The sequence below is a fragment of the Coturnix japonica genome, chromosome 32, assembly GCF_054131305.1.
Source record: "Coturnix japonica strain WE chromosome 32, WE-NBRP24, whole genome shotgun sequence".
NCBI classification, from domain to species: Eukaryota; Metazoa; Chordata; class Aves; order Galliformes; family Phasianidae; genus Coturnix; species Coturnix japonica.
The window spans coordinates 1,485,671-1,499,140 of record NC_140694.1 but is presented as its reverse complement, the minus strand read 5'-3'; the positions used below and the strand labels follow the sequence as shown (position 1 = coordinate 1,499,140).

Genomic DNA, 13,470 nt, shown 5'->3' with positions numbered 1-13,470 from the left:
ATGGAGCAGACGCAAGAGACTTTCCTCTTCTTCCAATTGTCCTCATCCTTTCTTCTCTTCCAGCCCTGCTTTGCAGATTACCATATACAAATCACCAGGAAGCTGGAGGACAAGACAGCTTTGGAACATCATTCTGTCATCCTGTCCTGTGACTTCAGGCCTTCTCCAAAGCTTGTGAAATGGTTCAAGGGCCACACACCCATCGTGCCCTCTGAGAAGTACAAGATCAAGAGGGATAAGCATTCAGCAGAGCTCAAGATTCTGAAGCTGAAGCCCAATGATGCTGGTGTGTACAAGTGCAAGGCAGGAATTGCAGAGACTGAAACCACGCTGACAGCTGAAGGTAAGAGCAGGGGGGTGGTCTCTTACATGTCCTATTTCACCTCAGATTTCTCTTCTCTTGGTTGATTTCTGCCGTTCTCTCCTGCTAACTTTATAAATGTATAATCTTCACTGAGAATACTACACAAAGATCGTCTAGTCCAACCATTCTACCACATCCCAGTATGATTTATAGTAACAGTGGTAACAGTTAACCTTGTTTCCCCACAGCCCGCAATGTAGAAGTAACGAAGCACTTGCAGGATGTAGAAATTGAAGAAGAGAGCTCTGCTGTCTTCTCCTGCGAGCTGTCCCATGATGACGAGGACGTGGAATGGTTTCTGAATGGCAACCTCCTTTACACCAACAATTACAAGGACATCAAGAACGTTGGCAATTGCTGCAAACTGACAATGAAGCAGGTTAAGCCTGAGGATGCTGGCACAGTGACAGTGAAGTCAGACAAGGTGTCAGAAAGCGCACCTGAAGGTGAGAGGTGGGTCTGATCACACCCCTCCTGGATGTAAGAGATGCTAAGGAGCCCCAGTTCATTCTATTGTGCAGCAGTCCTGCTTCTAATGCTCACCTCTCTGGGGTGACAAGACATCAGGGGCTTTCTTCCAGTGGAAGGTTCCATTGCAGCAGATATCAACGAAGGAGGATGGTTTTGGTGTCCTGCCAAAGCATTCCATTGCTTTTTATCATCATTTTACTTAACACAAGAAGAGTTACAAGAGCAATTTCTTTTACTGCTTCAGTAACATGCAGTGTCAATGCTGTTGTCTCCAAGTATTTATGACTGCAGGGAGAGCTCATTCAGTGTGTGTTTTGCCTCTGGAATGACTAATGACCAGGCTGTGAGTAACCTGATCTAGCTGTGAATGTCCCTGTTTATTGCAGGGGAGCTGGGCTAGATGGCCTTTAAGGGTCTCTGCCAATTCTAAGGATACTGTGATTCTAATCTGATCTCCCCAGCAATTAAGCTCTTTTACTCTATGCACTCCAGAGTTTGAAGGATTTCATTTTTCTCCTTTCTTTTGCATTTGGTGGGTGTTTTTTCCCCATTATAAACATCTGATGTGTGAAATAGAAGATAGATAAAAGGTGTCAATAAAACAGGAAAATCAAAAGTGTTAAGCAGCTTATCCTCTTAATCCTGAGGCCTGCTGTATGAGTACGTGAGGGCAATGCCGGCTCTCCAGCTTTAGAAGAGCTGCATCCCAATTACTTCATATGATATCAGTCCCACCCACCGGCAATGCAGGCTGTCCCTCCTGTTCCCTGTATTCTCCTCCTGATTAGTTCAGAATTCCATAAAGCGCATTCAGTCAACGGACATGAAATCGCTTTAGGTTCTATACTGGTGTCGTCAGTACTGGTAAAGATTTATTGATCCCTATTTAAAAATCTGAACACAACTGGAAATGTCTCAACTTCTGTATCACGTTGTTCTGTTTTGCCTGTTTAATTGCAGAGAAGCCTGCTGTCTTCATGAAGTCCTTGGATGATGTTTTTGTTGAGGAGCGGGGTGTGATTAAATTGGAATGCGAAGTCTCTAAAGAGAAGGTCAAACCAGTGAGGAAAAAGGACGGTGTTGTGCTCTCTTCTGGCAACAAGTATGAGCTGGTACAGTCTGGGAAGACCCTATGTCCCCTTATCCATGACCTCGAGAAGTCAGATGCAGGTTTCTATACCTGTGATATTGGCACTGATGTTGCCAAGTCAAATGTCGGCATTCAGGGTAAGTACTGTGGAAAGTGAAGGAGTGCTGAAAGCACATTCAGTGTGGTCACTATGTCTTACACATATTCCCTCACGAGCCTTAATAGTTTCTACAATAGAAGTGTATTACTGCAATTTAGCGCAGTGATGTCTGGAAAATTCCCATTGCTTTTGATGTAAATGTGTCTCATTTTGCCATGAAAATCACCAAACACATCAAGAATGTCCTGGAAATATTTCCTTTCTAAATTTCCCTAAAATGGAGAAATGGTTTGAACACCAGTAGGGTAGGATGGTAACAAATTAGCTAATAGAAACATTTGATTTCTTGTCATAGGCAAAACCCTTTTTCTCACACAGCATCCTAGAGTTGTCCTCTCTGTTAGGTTTTTCCCTCTGTGGCTCATTGAATCTTCATTCTGCTCCATGGGCTGAGCTGCTCTCCTTGTAGTTCTTCCAGAGCAAAGACAAGAGATTCACGTCTCTTTTTTTTTATAGCTTTCTGGTAATTCTGAGTGGAGAATGTCTTAGAGAATACATCAGTGAGGAACGCAGCCATGTTCTGCAAATCCTGAGTTAAAACACCAGTGCTGCTACTCATGTCAGTCACAAATGCCTTTTCTCCATATAAACCTCATACTAACCTATCTCTTACCTTCCAGAGCTGAATAGTGGCATTACCAAACTGCTGAAAAACACTGAAATCCAGGAGGGAGAAGATTGTACTTTTGAATGCATTCTGTCCCATGAAAGCATTGATGAGTTCAAGTGGACACTGAATGGAAGCAGAGTGGAAAGTGGTGGGCGATTTAAAGCTTCTAACGTGGGTCGGAAATATACTCTCCTTATCAAAAGTGTGACTCCTACTGACGCTGGGGAAGTCATTTTTACTGCCCGTGGTCTAACCTCCAAAGCCTCTCTGTCTGTGAAAGGTAATGAGATGGGAGAGATTCTGGGGTCTGATTCCTTCAACTGTCTTCTGATAAGATTGTCGTGAGAGCTAACTCATAATATGGTTAAAGTGAATAGCAACCTTCTACTTGAACCTTGAAGCACTGAGAATTTCTCTTAAAAATAAGTAAAAGGACAAAACATTTTACACAAATGTGAGAACTACCCAAAGCACTGGGGTAGTGTTGGAAATGGGCATCTCATTACAGCTTGTTCCATTAACAGTAAATCAGGAATGCTCTGTTGAGGGAACTGTGGGAGCAAATATCCTCTAAGTATAAGCTGAAGGGATGGCCTTCACATCATCTAGCTGTACAACAAATTCCTATCTAGAGCATGTGCATCTGAGAGCATCATCCGAGGCTCCCAGTGTGATGAGTGGAGAGAAGAAAGAGGCAGTTTTCAGACATGGTTCATCATCCTCAATTGGGTAGATTTAAGAGAGAATTAATGGTGCCTGGAATTCTATTGTCTGTACTTTGCAGATTACTGCTGGCTGTAGGATGGCGTCTGTTGCAAGTGCCTCTCTAACTTATCTCCAGCATGTAGATGCATGTATTTTGAGAGAGGCATCCTACCCTAAGTGTATGTTACTCAAAAAGCAATGTTTTCTTCCAGGAAAACCTACTGAGGTTTCAAAACAGCTGGAGGATAAGACAGCAGCAGCAGGGCAGGACATCAGCCTGAGCTGTGAGCTGTCAAAACCGGATTTGAACATCAGGTGGTACAAGGATGGCAAAGCAATCAGAAAAAGCCAGAAGTACGACTTGCAGCAGGAGGGAAGTGGGGCCATTCTGATCATCCATGACTCTACTGCCAAGGACAGTGGGGAGTACCCCTGTGAGACAGAGGATTCCATAACAAAAGCCAGGGTCACTGTGCAAGGTGAGTTGAAAAGCACACTGGGGATGGCATGTAGAGAAGTCGAGGTAAATATCTGCAGCCTGTGGGTGATGTTTTTCTCTTCTGTTTCCTTGAGCAGGATCAATTCTTAGTTTTCAGAAAATATGATGGATTAAAATCTTTTCCTTAAAATAATCTGGAAACTGAATGATTCTCCAGTGTGATGTGGATCTGGGCAGCCTGGTCTGGTGGTTGGTGGCCCCTTGACAGGGGGTTTAAAACTAGATGCTCTTTGAGGTCCTTTTCTACTCAGGCCACTCTATCATTCTATGGTTCTATGATCTTGGTTGTTAGTGAGCCAAGAAAAGATGGCAATCTGAATTAGTCTATATTGAATTATTGAATATATGTAATCAAAACTATATGCAGTTTATCAGATGAGATCCTACCAGCGCATGTATAATGGTATTGAACTTTCCAGATATCTACTGGAATTATCAAACCTATGTAAATGGGTGGACTCTGTGGTCTTCTTAGACTCTTTGCATCTCTATGTGATATTCTGAAATGAGGGCAAAGGAGATTCAGGGCACCTCTGTATGCTTGGGACTTGTTGGTGTAACAAATCCCTTTGTCCTACACCCTCATACTTTTTTTTTTCCTTCCAGAAAAACCTAATTACTTTATCAAGGAACTTTCAGATGTGAAAATTGAAGAAAGTAGAAGTGCACTTTTTACATGTCAGAGCGAGAAAGCCGCATCCTTCGTCATATGGAGGAAAGGCATTGCTGTGCTCAGGCCTGGCAGGAAATACAAGAGGGCACAGAAAGGACGAGACCTGCAGCTGAGCATAAAAAATCTGGAGAAAAGTGACAGTGATGTGTACACCTGTGACATTGGTGATGCCCAGTCCAGAGCCAAGCTGGTTGTACAAGGTATGTGTGAGAGCCATATGACTGCGCATCCTGTTTCTCCACTACCAAGACATTATCCTGGTAGAATTTGTACATTTATGGCAGGTCTTTGGGGCTGCAGCTGTCTGGCCTGAATAGCAGTTCACAAGCCATGCACAGAGCAAGCTGCACGGAAAGGGAAAGAACTACCGACTAGAGCAGTGCCATTGAGAACTTTATGTATCATTTAAAAACCAAAAATGCTGATGTACGGTGAGGCTGGTGACCCAGAAATCAGTGTGAACTTTCTATCTCTGACCTTTCTGAGTTAAAAATAGTCCTCCAGAGTTCTAGGCAAAAATTCCCTTATGCTGCATTCTGGGTAGTTGTCACGGTTTAAACAAAAATCTGTGTCCGTGACAGGGGGGCCACAGGCAAGCGAGGTGCTAGAAGGAGCTGAACCTCTGTCCCAACTACTTCAGAAGCAGCCCAAACCCCCTCGTACACGGCTAAGATTTTCTCAGTTGGAGTGTAGCACTCCTCAGACCCTTTATATGCTCGACTCCAAAGTCCCGGGGGTTGGCCATGGGTTTCTCCTAAAGCTCTTTGCCACAAACTCCAAGTGGGACCTTTCTCTCCAGCAGCAGTGTAGAGGATGTTCTTTACATCCTGTCCTGTCCGTACTGGCCCCAAGGCCATGGCACGGGCTATTTCTTGTTTTCTCTGCTCAAAAGCCTGCTGCTGCTTAGGACCCCATGAGAAATTATTCTTCTTCCACGTTACCTGATAGAGGGGGCTCACTATGTGGCTGTAGTTTGGGACATGCATTCTCCAAAAGCCCACTACTCCCAGAAAAGATTGGGTCTCTGTCTTGGTGGTGGGAGGAGACATAGCAGTGATTTTTTCAATCACATCTGCTGGGATGTGTCGATGCCCATCTTGCCATTTTACACTTAAGAACTGGATTTCCTGGGCAGACCCCTTCACCTTGCTGCGCTTAATGGCAAAACCAGCTTGCAAAAGAATTTGGATTATCTGTTTTCTTTTCTTGAAAATCTCTGCTGCTGTATGGCCCCACACGACAATATCATCGATATACTGCAAGTGTTCGGGAGCAGTAAAATTATTCATGCCTTATATGATGTTATGATGTGGAATACTGATAGCAAAATTACAAAATTATTAAACCATGACACCCTGGTATTTTTCTTTTTTTTTTTCTTAAATATTTTCCTTTTTTTTTTATTAAATATTTTCCTTTTTACTATTTAAATGTTATGGGCACATCTTATAGAAACACAAGGCTGTTTACAAAGAAGTGCATGCTGTGTTGCTGTATGATGAGCAAGATACATCTATTCTTCATCTAGCAGGAATAGTTGCTGAGCCTTAAGAACAGTTTCAGAAAGCTTTGGGAATTTGGGCGTTTTCCTTGTTTCTGCAACACAAAATGAAAATTTACGCTGTATACAAAGAAAAGGGGAGTCCGAACTTGTACGTTAAATTTGAAGGAGATCAATCTGGGGTAATATTTAAAAAAAAAAAAAAAAAAAAAAAAAGGGAGTGTGGTCATCAAATACTATAAAATATATTAGCTGTTACTAGAATGCCACTTATCTTCCCCCCATACGAATCACTGTCGTGTTGTATGTGAATTTGTGAGGTGGGTTTTGAAGCTGAAATTAAAAACTTCTTGTATGGCTGTCTTCATAGTGGCTATCCAGACTATCTGTAGAAATAACAGCTATTATGAAGTCAGCTATTCACCAGTTTTAACTGATTATAAATTACGTTTCAGCGTGGAGAACATAGCATAGTGCCTGACACCTGTGTTGATCCTGAGGGCATTCTTGATTCTGTGCATTATGATGTCATGGATATTAAAGAGCAAGCTGAGGCAGCACATAGTTCCATTGTATCCCTGGGGGACCCGAAGGAAGATACTGGCTGGTTTGAAAAGCAGCTGGAGAAAACTAACTTTGAACTGATGGAGACCAAAGAAGAGCTAACAGAGAAAAACACCAAACTACTTAAAACTGAAGAAGAGCTGATGCAGAAGAACAAAGGTGAGTTATGCGATGTGAAAGGTAGAAGACAGAAATAGTTCATTAATCTAAAAGAGAAATAACCAGTCTGAGTAGGAATTAGAGGAGATGTTCTACCTTTGGAACCATAGCCTGTAGATAAGTGATAGTTTGTTCCTTGTGTATATTCAGGTTCAGCAATTCCACGGGTTTTGGTTATTTCTTTTCTTTTTCCCCCCCTCTCCTTTAAACTGCAACTAGCAGCTTTACGCTTTCGTAAGTATGGGGTTAAATGTCTATATCTTGATTTTTACTTTTATATTGTAATCTCTACTCTTCTTTATGTCTTGTTGATGCAATGTTTTTGTTCCAAGAAATTTAGAAAACTTTTGAATCACTCCCAATAAGTGAAGACCACATGCAAATTAATTAATCTGTTCAAAAGCTACCTAAACATTAGAATATCTGGAAAAATTGTTTACTTAATAAACTATCTATTGGCTACTTATGTAATACAACCTTTTCTGTGTGTTACAGACTTTGAAATGCAGGTGATTAAATTGGATGAGTCTGTTGAGCAACTTAAAGAAGCAACTGAGGTAACTTTATCAAGAAGATGTTGTGTAAAATTGTTTTAATACCAACTTGTGGTAGCTTAAAATGCTATGAATGCTCAGGATATCTCCGCGTTCTATGCAGTCCATAAAACTTTATCCTGACTAATGTACTGCGAGCTACTGAATATGTGAAGACTAGCTTGATTAAGTATGTGTGCATACCACTTCTGGTGGTTTTTGTTCATTTTTTGATGTTTGGTAGCCTGAAGTAGCTCTGAAAACATTTATAGTTAATTCTGTCACTCAGATCTCTAACCTTGTAAGCTTAGCAACTTGACCCTTCTTAGTCTTTGACTGTCTGCATCACTGCAACTTAGTATTTCCATGGTATTAAAGCTGACTGTGATGAGTAGTCATGTCCTCACCTATTACTTCTTCCAAGAACAAGGCTCCAACTCTATCTGTGAGATTGTGTGGCCTGAACACTTCTGAAGCTTTTCTTTTCATAAGTTACTAAAGATGAATAATCAGTCCTTGGCAGTGCCAGCATGGCTTAACAATCGTCATCTTGTAAGTAAGGAAGCTTCACTTGTGGTCAAGGACACAATCTAAAATATGCGTGACAGAGCTGACTAAGCTTTAAGGTTGGATTATATCTGTCACGATGAAAGTGATTTTAGCAGCTTAGCAGAAGTGTGATGTGATGAACTTGTATGAGAGCTGACCATTTGCTCTTTGACCATGTTTGTAATTTTGTTGACTTCTTGGAAACAGGAAATTCTTTGATAAACTGGTAAACTCTTGATTGTGTGCAAGTCTTTTACTTTGTAACCTGCTAGGCTCTTGCTTTCCCTTGTATACTCTACCAAGTATTGCACTTGTCATTATCTGAAGGTGTACTTGTTGTGTCTGCTATTGAAATTTGTAACTGATGTCTATAGAGTCACTGGGTAAATATATTAGCTGTATGGTTTTGTGTAAATATTTGCCTACAGAAAATTACTGAGACTTAAGTGCTCCTTTTGTTAAGCTTCAATGTAACTGATCTTATATCAATACAGGAAAAGACTGCCTACCATTTAACTACCATTAAAGCAGAACCGGCAGAAGAGAACACTAATAAAGGAACTGAAAGCAGCCAATTTTCAGTGCTTTCAGTTAAAGCACTGAAACAAGAGAAAACTGAGTTGGAAGTGGGAAGAAAGCGCAGTACTGATGAAGATAAGCCTACTGTGGAAGAGCCACCTCCAAAGAAAGGTACAGTTTCTTCCATCCTTGAACAGGGTGTCTTCCAAAACAATAAATTGCTTCCTATTCCGGATAGGAAGCAAAAGGCTGTGAAGCGCGTACCTTATGGTATAAGGAGAAAAGCCACTGTGTTAAACTGTAAATAGAAGTAACTGTTATGTAAATATCCCTTTTTCAGAAGGTCCTATGCTGTTCATTTTTGAATGCTTAAGAATAAAAGTTTTTTGCACTATTTTTTTCCTTTTTGCTGCTTTTTCCTCATCTGTTGATGCACTTGCAGATTTGGTAATAGTTTTAAAGCAGTTTCTTTAGGATTGTTTCAACTGCTGTTGCTGATCTTCTGAGTAGTATCAGCTGTTCAAGTGCTTTTTTTTGTTTGTTTGTTTGTTTTGTTTTTCCTGAAGCAACTATCAAAATTGTTGACGACCTGCTAATTGCTCGCTCATGGGCAATATTTGAGCAAAATGGTTTGGATAAGCTCTGATGCATTTAACTTCACTTCTGGGCACAGCTGAGCATCAGTGTTCCTAGAATTACGGAAGGCATATACAATGTAGAAGGGAAAAATCTAAAACTTAGCTGTAGTCCCTTCCTTTCTTGTATTCCTCTTGCAAAATATGTGCAAGGGAGAAAGTCAAGGCCTTCTTTGGATGAGATGCTGTTCTTGGATGATTTGTCCCTGCTGCCTTTATTTGGCATAAATATTGAATCCTAATGTGACCACTGAATGGCATCACATATAAGCATCTTACCAGAGACTGAGGGAGGGATGTGGACTCCTCCATACTCCAAATAGTAGTGGGTTTGTTATAATCATATGACCAAAGCTCTCATTTAAAAATTAATGACAGCAATGCTCCACATAGGAATTAAAATGGGTAGCTGATAGTCACAATGTCAGCATGAAGTTTTCTGTTAAGAAGTACTGAGTATTCAATCATGTTAAAATTTTCTTCTATTTGTGAGTATTAATAGCGTCCAATTTCAAAAACCGCTTAATATATATTCTTTAGCTGTGTTAAATATACACAGTAGAACAGTGAGCACAGGTATGTTGTGCTGGTTCTTTTGTAGAATTAGTTATATAAGTAGCACGAGCAAAAGTGTTTTAGGAGATGCTAGGTTATCTCAGCTTCAAGTTCAGGGTATTTACACCATTCTCTGAGCTTTTAGGTCTTGTTTCCTATGCTCTGTAATAATGCTTTTTCCCTACTTCCTGTGTAAGGAGCTTCTAGACTGAACATTACACATCTTCTCCCTAGTCTTATTTATCTTGCTTTAGTGCTTGCTTGTTGTTTTCAGCATAAAGTGTTTAGATTACTTATAAATCATATTCCCCTCACTAGTGTTGCTGGGAGCAGCAGTCAAAACCCAAAACCTGGTTTGGGGTGGAATACGCCACTGCTGTTTCTTCAGTATGACTTTTAAATCAGTTGAGGGCTGTATATAAAACTCCTTAGATGAGTTAAGAGGCTGTTTCCATGCAGTACATGTGAATCTGTATGTAATGCAGGCTGCACGTGGGCGCTATAAAATTCTGCATTTCTGTAGTTGTAGTAATAAAAGGACTGTACAAGAATCACCATGGAATATATTGTTGTGGTGACACAATCCCTAGTAAGTCTTGACTTATATTTATTTTTTTTAATACTTAAAGTATGCATATTATGGAATGGACATAACTGGATTCTAAAGCAATGATGAAATACAGCAGAAGTCGCTTTTGATAGAAAGAAAATGCATGTGATTTTAGCTAATTGCTCACCAGTTAAAGAAAAAAACAGCCCCAAGCTAATGGAATATTTATGGAAACTTGAATCTGCAAATTTGTACAACTTTATGCGTGAACTTTATATGCAAAAGAGTAAGTGTGGACAGAAGTAGGAATTCTCATATTTTGTTTAGAGATCAACTGAATAAGAGAGACAGATATCAACACTTAAGTGATCAACTTGTCCAGGGTTTTATCTTTCTTTTGAAAGTAAGAGGACTGTGAGTTGGAATGAAATTTCTTAGAGAACTGTTTATCTACCATTTAGATGTAGATGGAGTGATTCCTGGCTGCCTTATAGGGATTGCTGAAGCAGGGAAGATAGAAAGAATATAGCTGTGAATTATCTATCTCATTCCCATGTTTCTTAGATCTAATAAGATTTTCTACTGGTGTGGAGTGGAAGGTTTGAGTAGTGCCATGGTAAAAGTGTTCTTCCAGACTGAAAACCTTTTGCTCTTAATTCTGTATAGAAATCTGAGGCACCTGATTACGTGTCCAGAGAACTTTAATTCCTTCACTAGTATCAAATACTATGTGATGTGAGGGCATGGCTTGCATATTACGACAGTTTTTCACTTAGAAGTTGCTACTTGGTGTTGTGAACTGCTATGTAATAATGATTTTAATCAATCTGAGCTACATTCCTTTTCCCTTTTTTTTGTTTGTTTGTTTGTTTGTTTTACAGTAGTTGTAAATGAGAGAAAGAAAAAGAACACTGTAGAGCAAAAGACAATTGAACACATGAAACAGAAGTGCTCCGCGTACCGAAAGGAAGTACTAGCACTGAGGGAAAGAACTGAAATCTTGGAACATCATTTAACTGTGCTTGAAGAACAATGCAGAAGAGAAAAAAATAAAAAAGAAGATTTCAGTAAGCAGGTAACAAGCCTGCGTATTGAGCTTTCTTTTTCTGAAGAAACAGCTGATGTCCTCTGTGAACAAATTCTGCAGGGTCAAGTTGACTATCGGGAAATTGCTTCTGAACTGGATGAACAGAAATCTATAAATATGACACTAGAAGACAAAAATGCCCAACTAACTAACAACATAGAAGTTGCCAAAGAATATATAATTGATAAAGTGTCACAAGTAAAAGAAATGCGGACCAAATTAGATGAATTATACAAATGTCACTTAGAGTTTCACGCCATCGGTACTGACTTTGTCAGTGTAAAGGATTCCTCAGACTGTGAAAAAGATGAGCCAGGGACATCTCAAATTAGTTCTGCATGCATTCAGTCACAGACTTCTTCCATCTCAGATCTTGTGCAGGACCTCTCCTTTAACTATAGTCTTGAAAGGATTTGGGAAGTATGCAGAAGTATTGTTGATGTTTCCTCACAAAAAAGTCAGCACATCAAAGCACTGCTTCAAGACAATGAAAACCTAAAGGCGGGACTGAATAATGCTGAAAATCATAATCGTCAACTTGTAATGAAGCTATGTGAGATTACAACTCAGACTAGTCAGGAAGATGATCTTGTGAATCAGTTACATGAGCAAATAGAAAAGAAAACTCAGGACTTTGAAGAAAAGACTGCAGAAGATCAGAGAGTGATTGCACAATTTCAGGAGGAAGTTGCCAACTGTGAGGTAAAAATAAGAGAGCTTGAATATCACCTGGAGGCTTCCAAGACAATGGAAGACAATGTGTCAAAACTCAATGAATTACTTAAAGAAAAAGAATCTATTATTCTTAATCTGGAGACAGTTACAGCAACTCTGCAGGAGAAGTCTGCAAATGCAGACAAAAAGTTTGAAGAGTTAAGTAGCAATGAAGCAAATCTGATTCAAGAAGTTATGCAGCTGAAAAACAGCTTGGAGCAGATGAAACATTCTCTTCGGGAAAAGGAAAAGAGTGAAATGGAGAAAGTGCAACGTATAGAATCGTAAGTAACCACTGAGTTAACTTAGAGCCCTTTGAGAATGAACTAGAGTTAAAAATAGTTAATGGGAACATCCCTTTGACTTAATGCATCTGCATGCTTATCAATGGCCAAACTACTACTTTAGGAAGCTTTGGTATGCTACTTGAGTTCCAAGGGAAAACAGGAGTGTGCAAGGAAATAAAGAATAATATGGGGATTTCTGGTGGTTTTGTTGTCCATCCCTCAGAATAGCATCTGAATAATTTATTGCTTCAGCATCTGATTATGAGAAGCAAGCTGAAATTCAAAAGTAATTGTTTAAATCTTGTCACTGGTCTAGATAGATTTAAGAGTCTATTTACAAATAGAAACCAACAGGCAGGGCATGGATTAAGCTGTAATTGCTATTTCCATGAGATGTGTAACAGTAATGTTCTTTGTCTCTTTATTTTTAACATAAGGCTAGAAAATATTCTTTCTGAGAGTTCTGCCCTTGTACTGAATTTGAAAAAAGATTTGCAGAGGAAAGAAGAAGAGTATGCAGATCTAAAAGACAAACATTCTGATGCCGAGAAACAAATTCAGCAACTACAAAGCGAGGTTTGTAGTCAACTGAGCTATTTTTTTCTGTAAGATTATGCTTGGCTTTCTGCTGTTAAAACTTCTCAAACTTTAACTATGAAGCTGGAAATTTCACACTAGTGTGGCTAGCAGCAAATCTTAGGTAAAGTTGCCATTGAAGCTCTAGAGGGGACCAGAAGTTAAAACATGGTTTCACATAGATAATGAACAGAGGAAAGTAAAGTTGGTTAGTAGTCTGGAATAAGGTTTGTGAAGAGAATAGCTAATCTGCCTCTGGAGGGGACTTGTTATTATCTCTAAGTTACTGGTGACTTGCCATTGGTATCCGTGGTAACTCCTAAGCCTAAAACCTAAGTCTTGTGAAAAAACGCTGATAACTGGGAAGAAGAATGCTATTTACTTGAAGAGAAATAGACTAATTTCCAGAGGCTCTTTAATATAAGCATGTATATTTTTTTTCTTCAATTTCAGCTTCAGTGATGTTAATAGTTAAAATTTAATTATTAAACAAGAAGATATCTTAAAACCCATTTTGCAGGATCTTAGTCTGAAAGTTTATTGGGTGTGCTTGGGGTGGAAAATTGAAGCTTAAAAATGAATTCATGTCTTCCTTGGTAACCTTGCACTTGCTGTCGTTTTCCTACTCAGCACTTGTTTGTGAATTCCTCTTTATTTAACAAAGAAGTA

General features: G+C 39.6%; 2 protein-coding genes across 2 annotated transcripts; both read left to right on the top strand.

Annotated features, from left to right (window-relative positions):
- Positions 1-2,970, top strand: LOC146755439 (obscurin-like). The gene is made up of 4 exons (XM_085525504.1): positions 1-343; positions 553-817; positions 1,796-2,062; positions 2,706-2,970. The coding sequence occupies exons 1-3, from the start codon at positions 1-3 to the stop codon at positions 1,827-1,829; spliced, it is 642 nt and encodes a 213-aa protein (XP_085381630.1). The 3' UTR covers positions 1,830-2,062; positions 2,706-2,970.
- Positions 2,971-3,632: 662 nt separating this feature from the next.
- LOC146755438 (kinesin-like protein KIF20B) lies at positions 3,633-12,834 on the top strand. The gene is made up of 7 exons (XM_085525503.1): positions 3,633-3,879; positions 4,506-4,772; positions 6,529-6,796; positions 7,292-7,353; positions 8,373-8,568; positions 11,019-12,222; positions 12,663-12,834. The coding sequence occupies exons 2-7, from the start codon at positions 4,716-4,718 to the stop codon at positions 12,832-12,834; spliced, it is 1,959 nt and encodes a 652-aa protein (XP_085381629.1). The 5' UTR covers positions 3,633-3,879; positions 4,506-4,715.
- Positions 12,835-13,470: the final 636 nt, after the last annotated feature.

Bases quoted from the DNA above. Each gene is read 5' to 3' on its own strand.
- LOC146755439 (XM_085525504.1), top strand. From the start codon at position 1: ATGGAGCAGACGCAAGAGACTTTCCTCTTCTTCCAATTGTCCTCATCC. The intron at 344-552 runs GTAAGAGCAGGG...GTTTCCCCACAG, and splicing joins AACCACGCTGACAGCTGAAG to CCCGCAATGTAGAAGTAACG. The intron at 818-1,795 runs GTGGGTCTGATC...GTTTAATTGCAG, and splicing joins AGCGCACCTGAAGGTGAGAG to AGAAGCCTGCTGTCTTCATG.
- LOC146755438 (XM_085525503.1), top strand. From the start codon at position 4,716: ATGTGTACACCTGTGACATTGGTGATGCCCAGTCCAGAGCCAAGCTGG. The intron at 6,797-7,291 runs GTGAGTTATGCG...TGTGTGTTACAG, and splicing joins GCTGATGCAGAAGAACAAAG to ACTTTGAAATGCAGGTGATT. The intron at 12,223-12,662 runs GTAAGTAACCAC...TTTTAACATAAG, and splicing joins AAAGTGCAACGTATAGAATC to GCTAGAAAATATTCTTTCTG.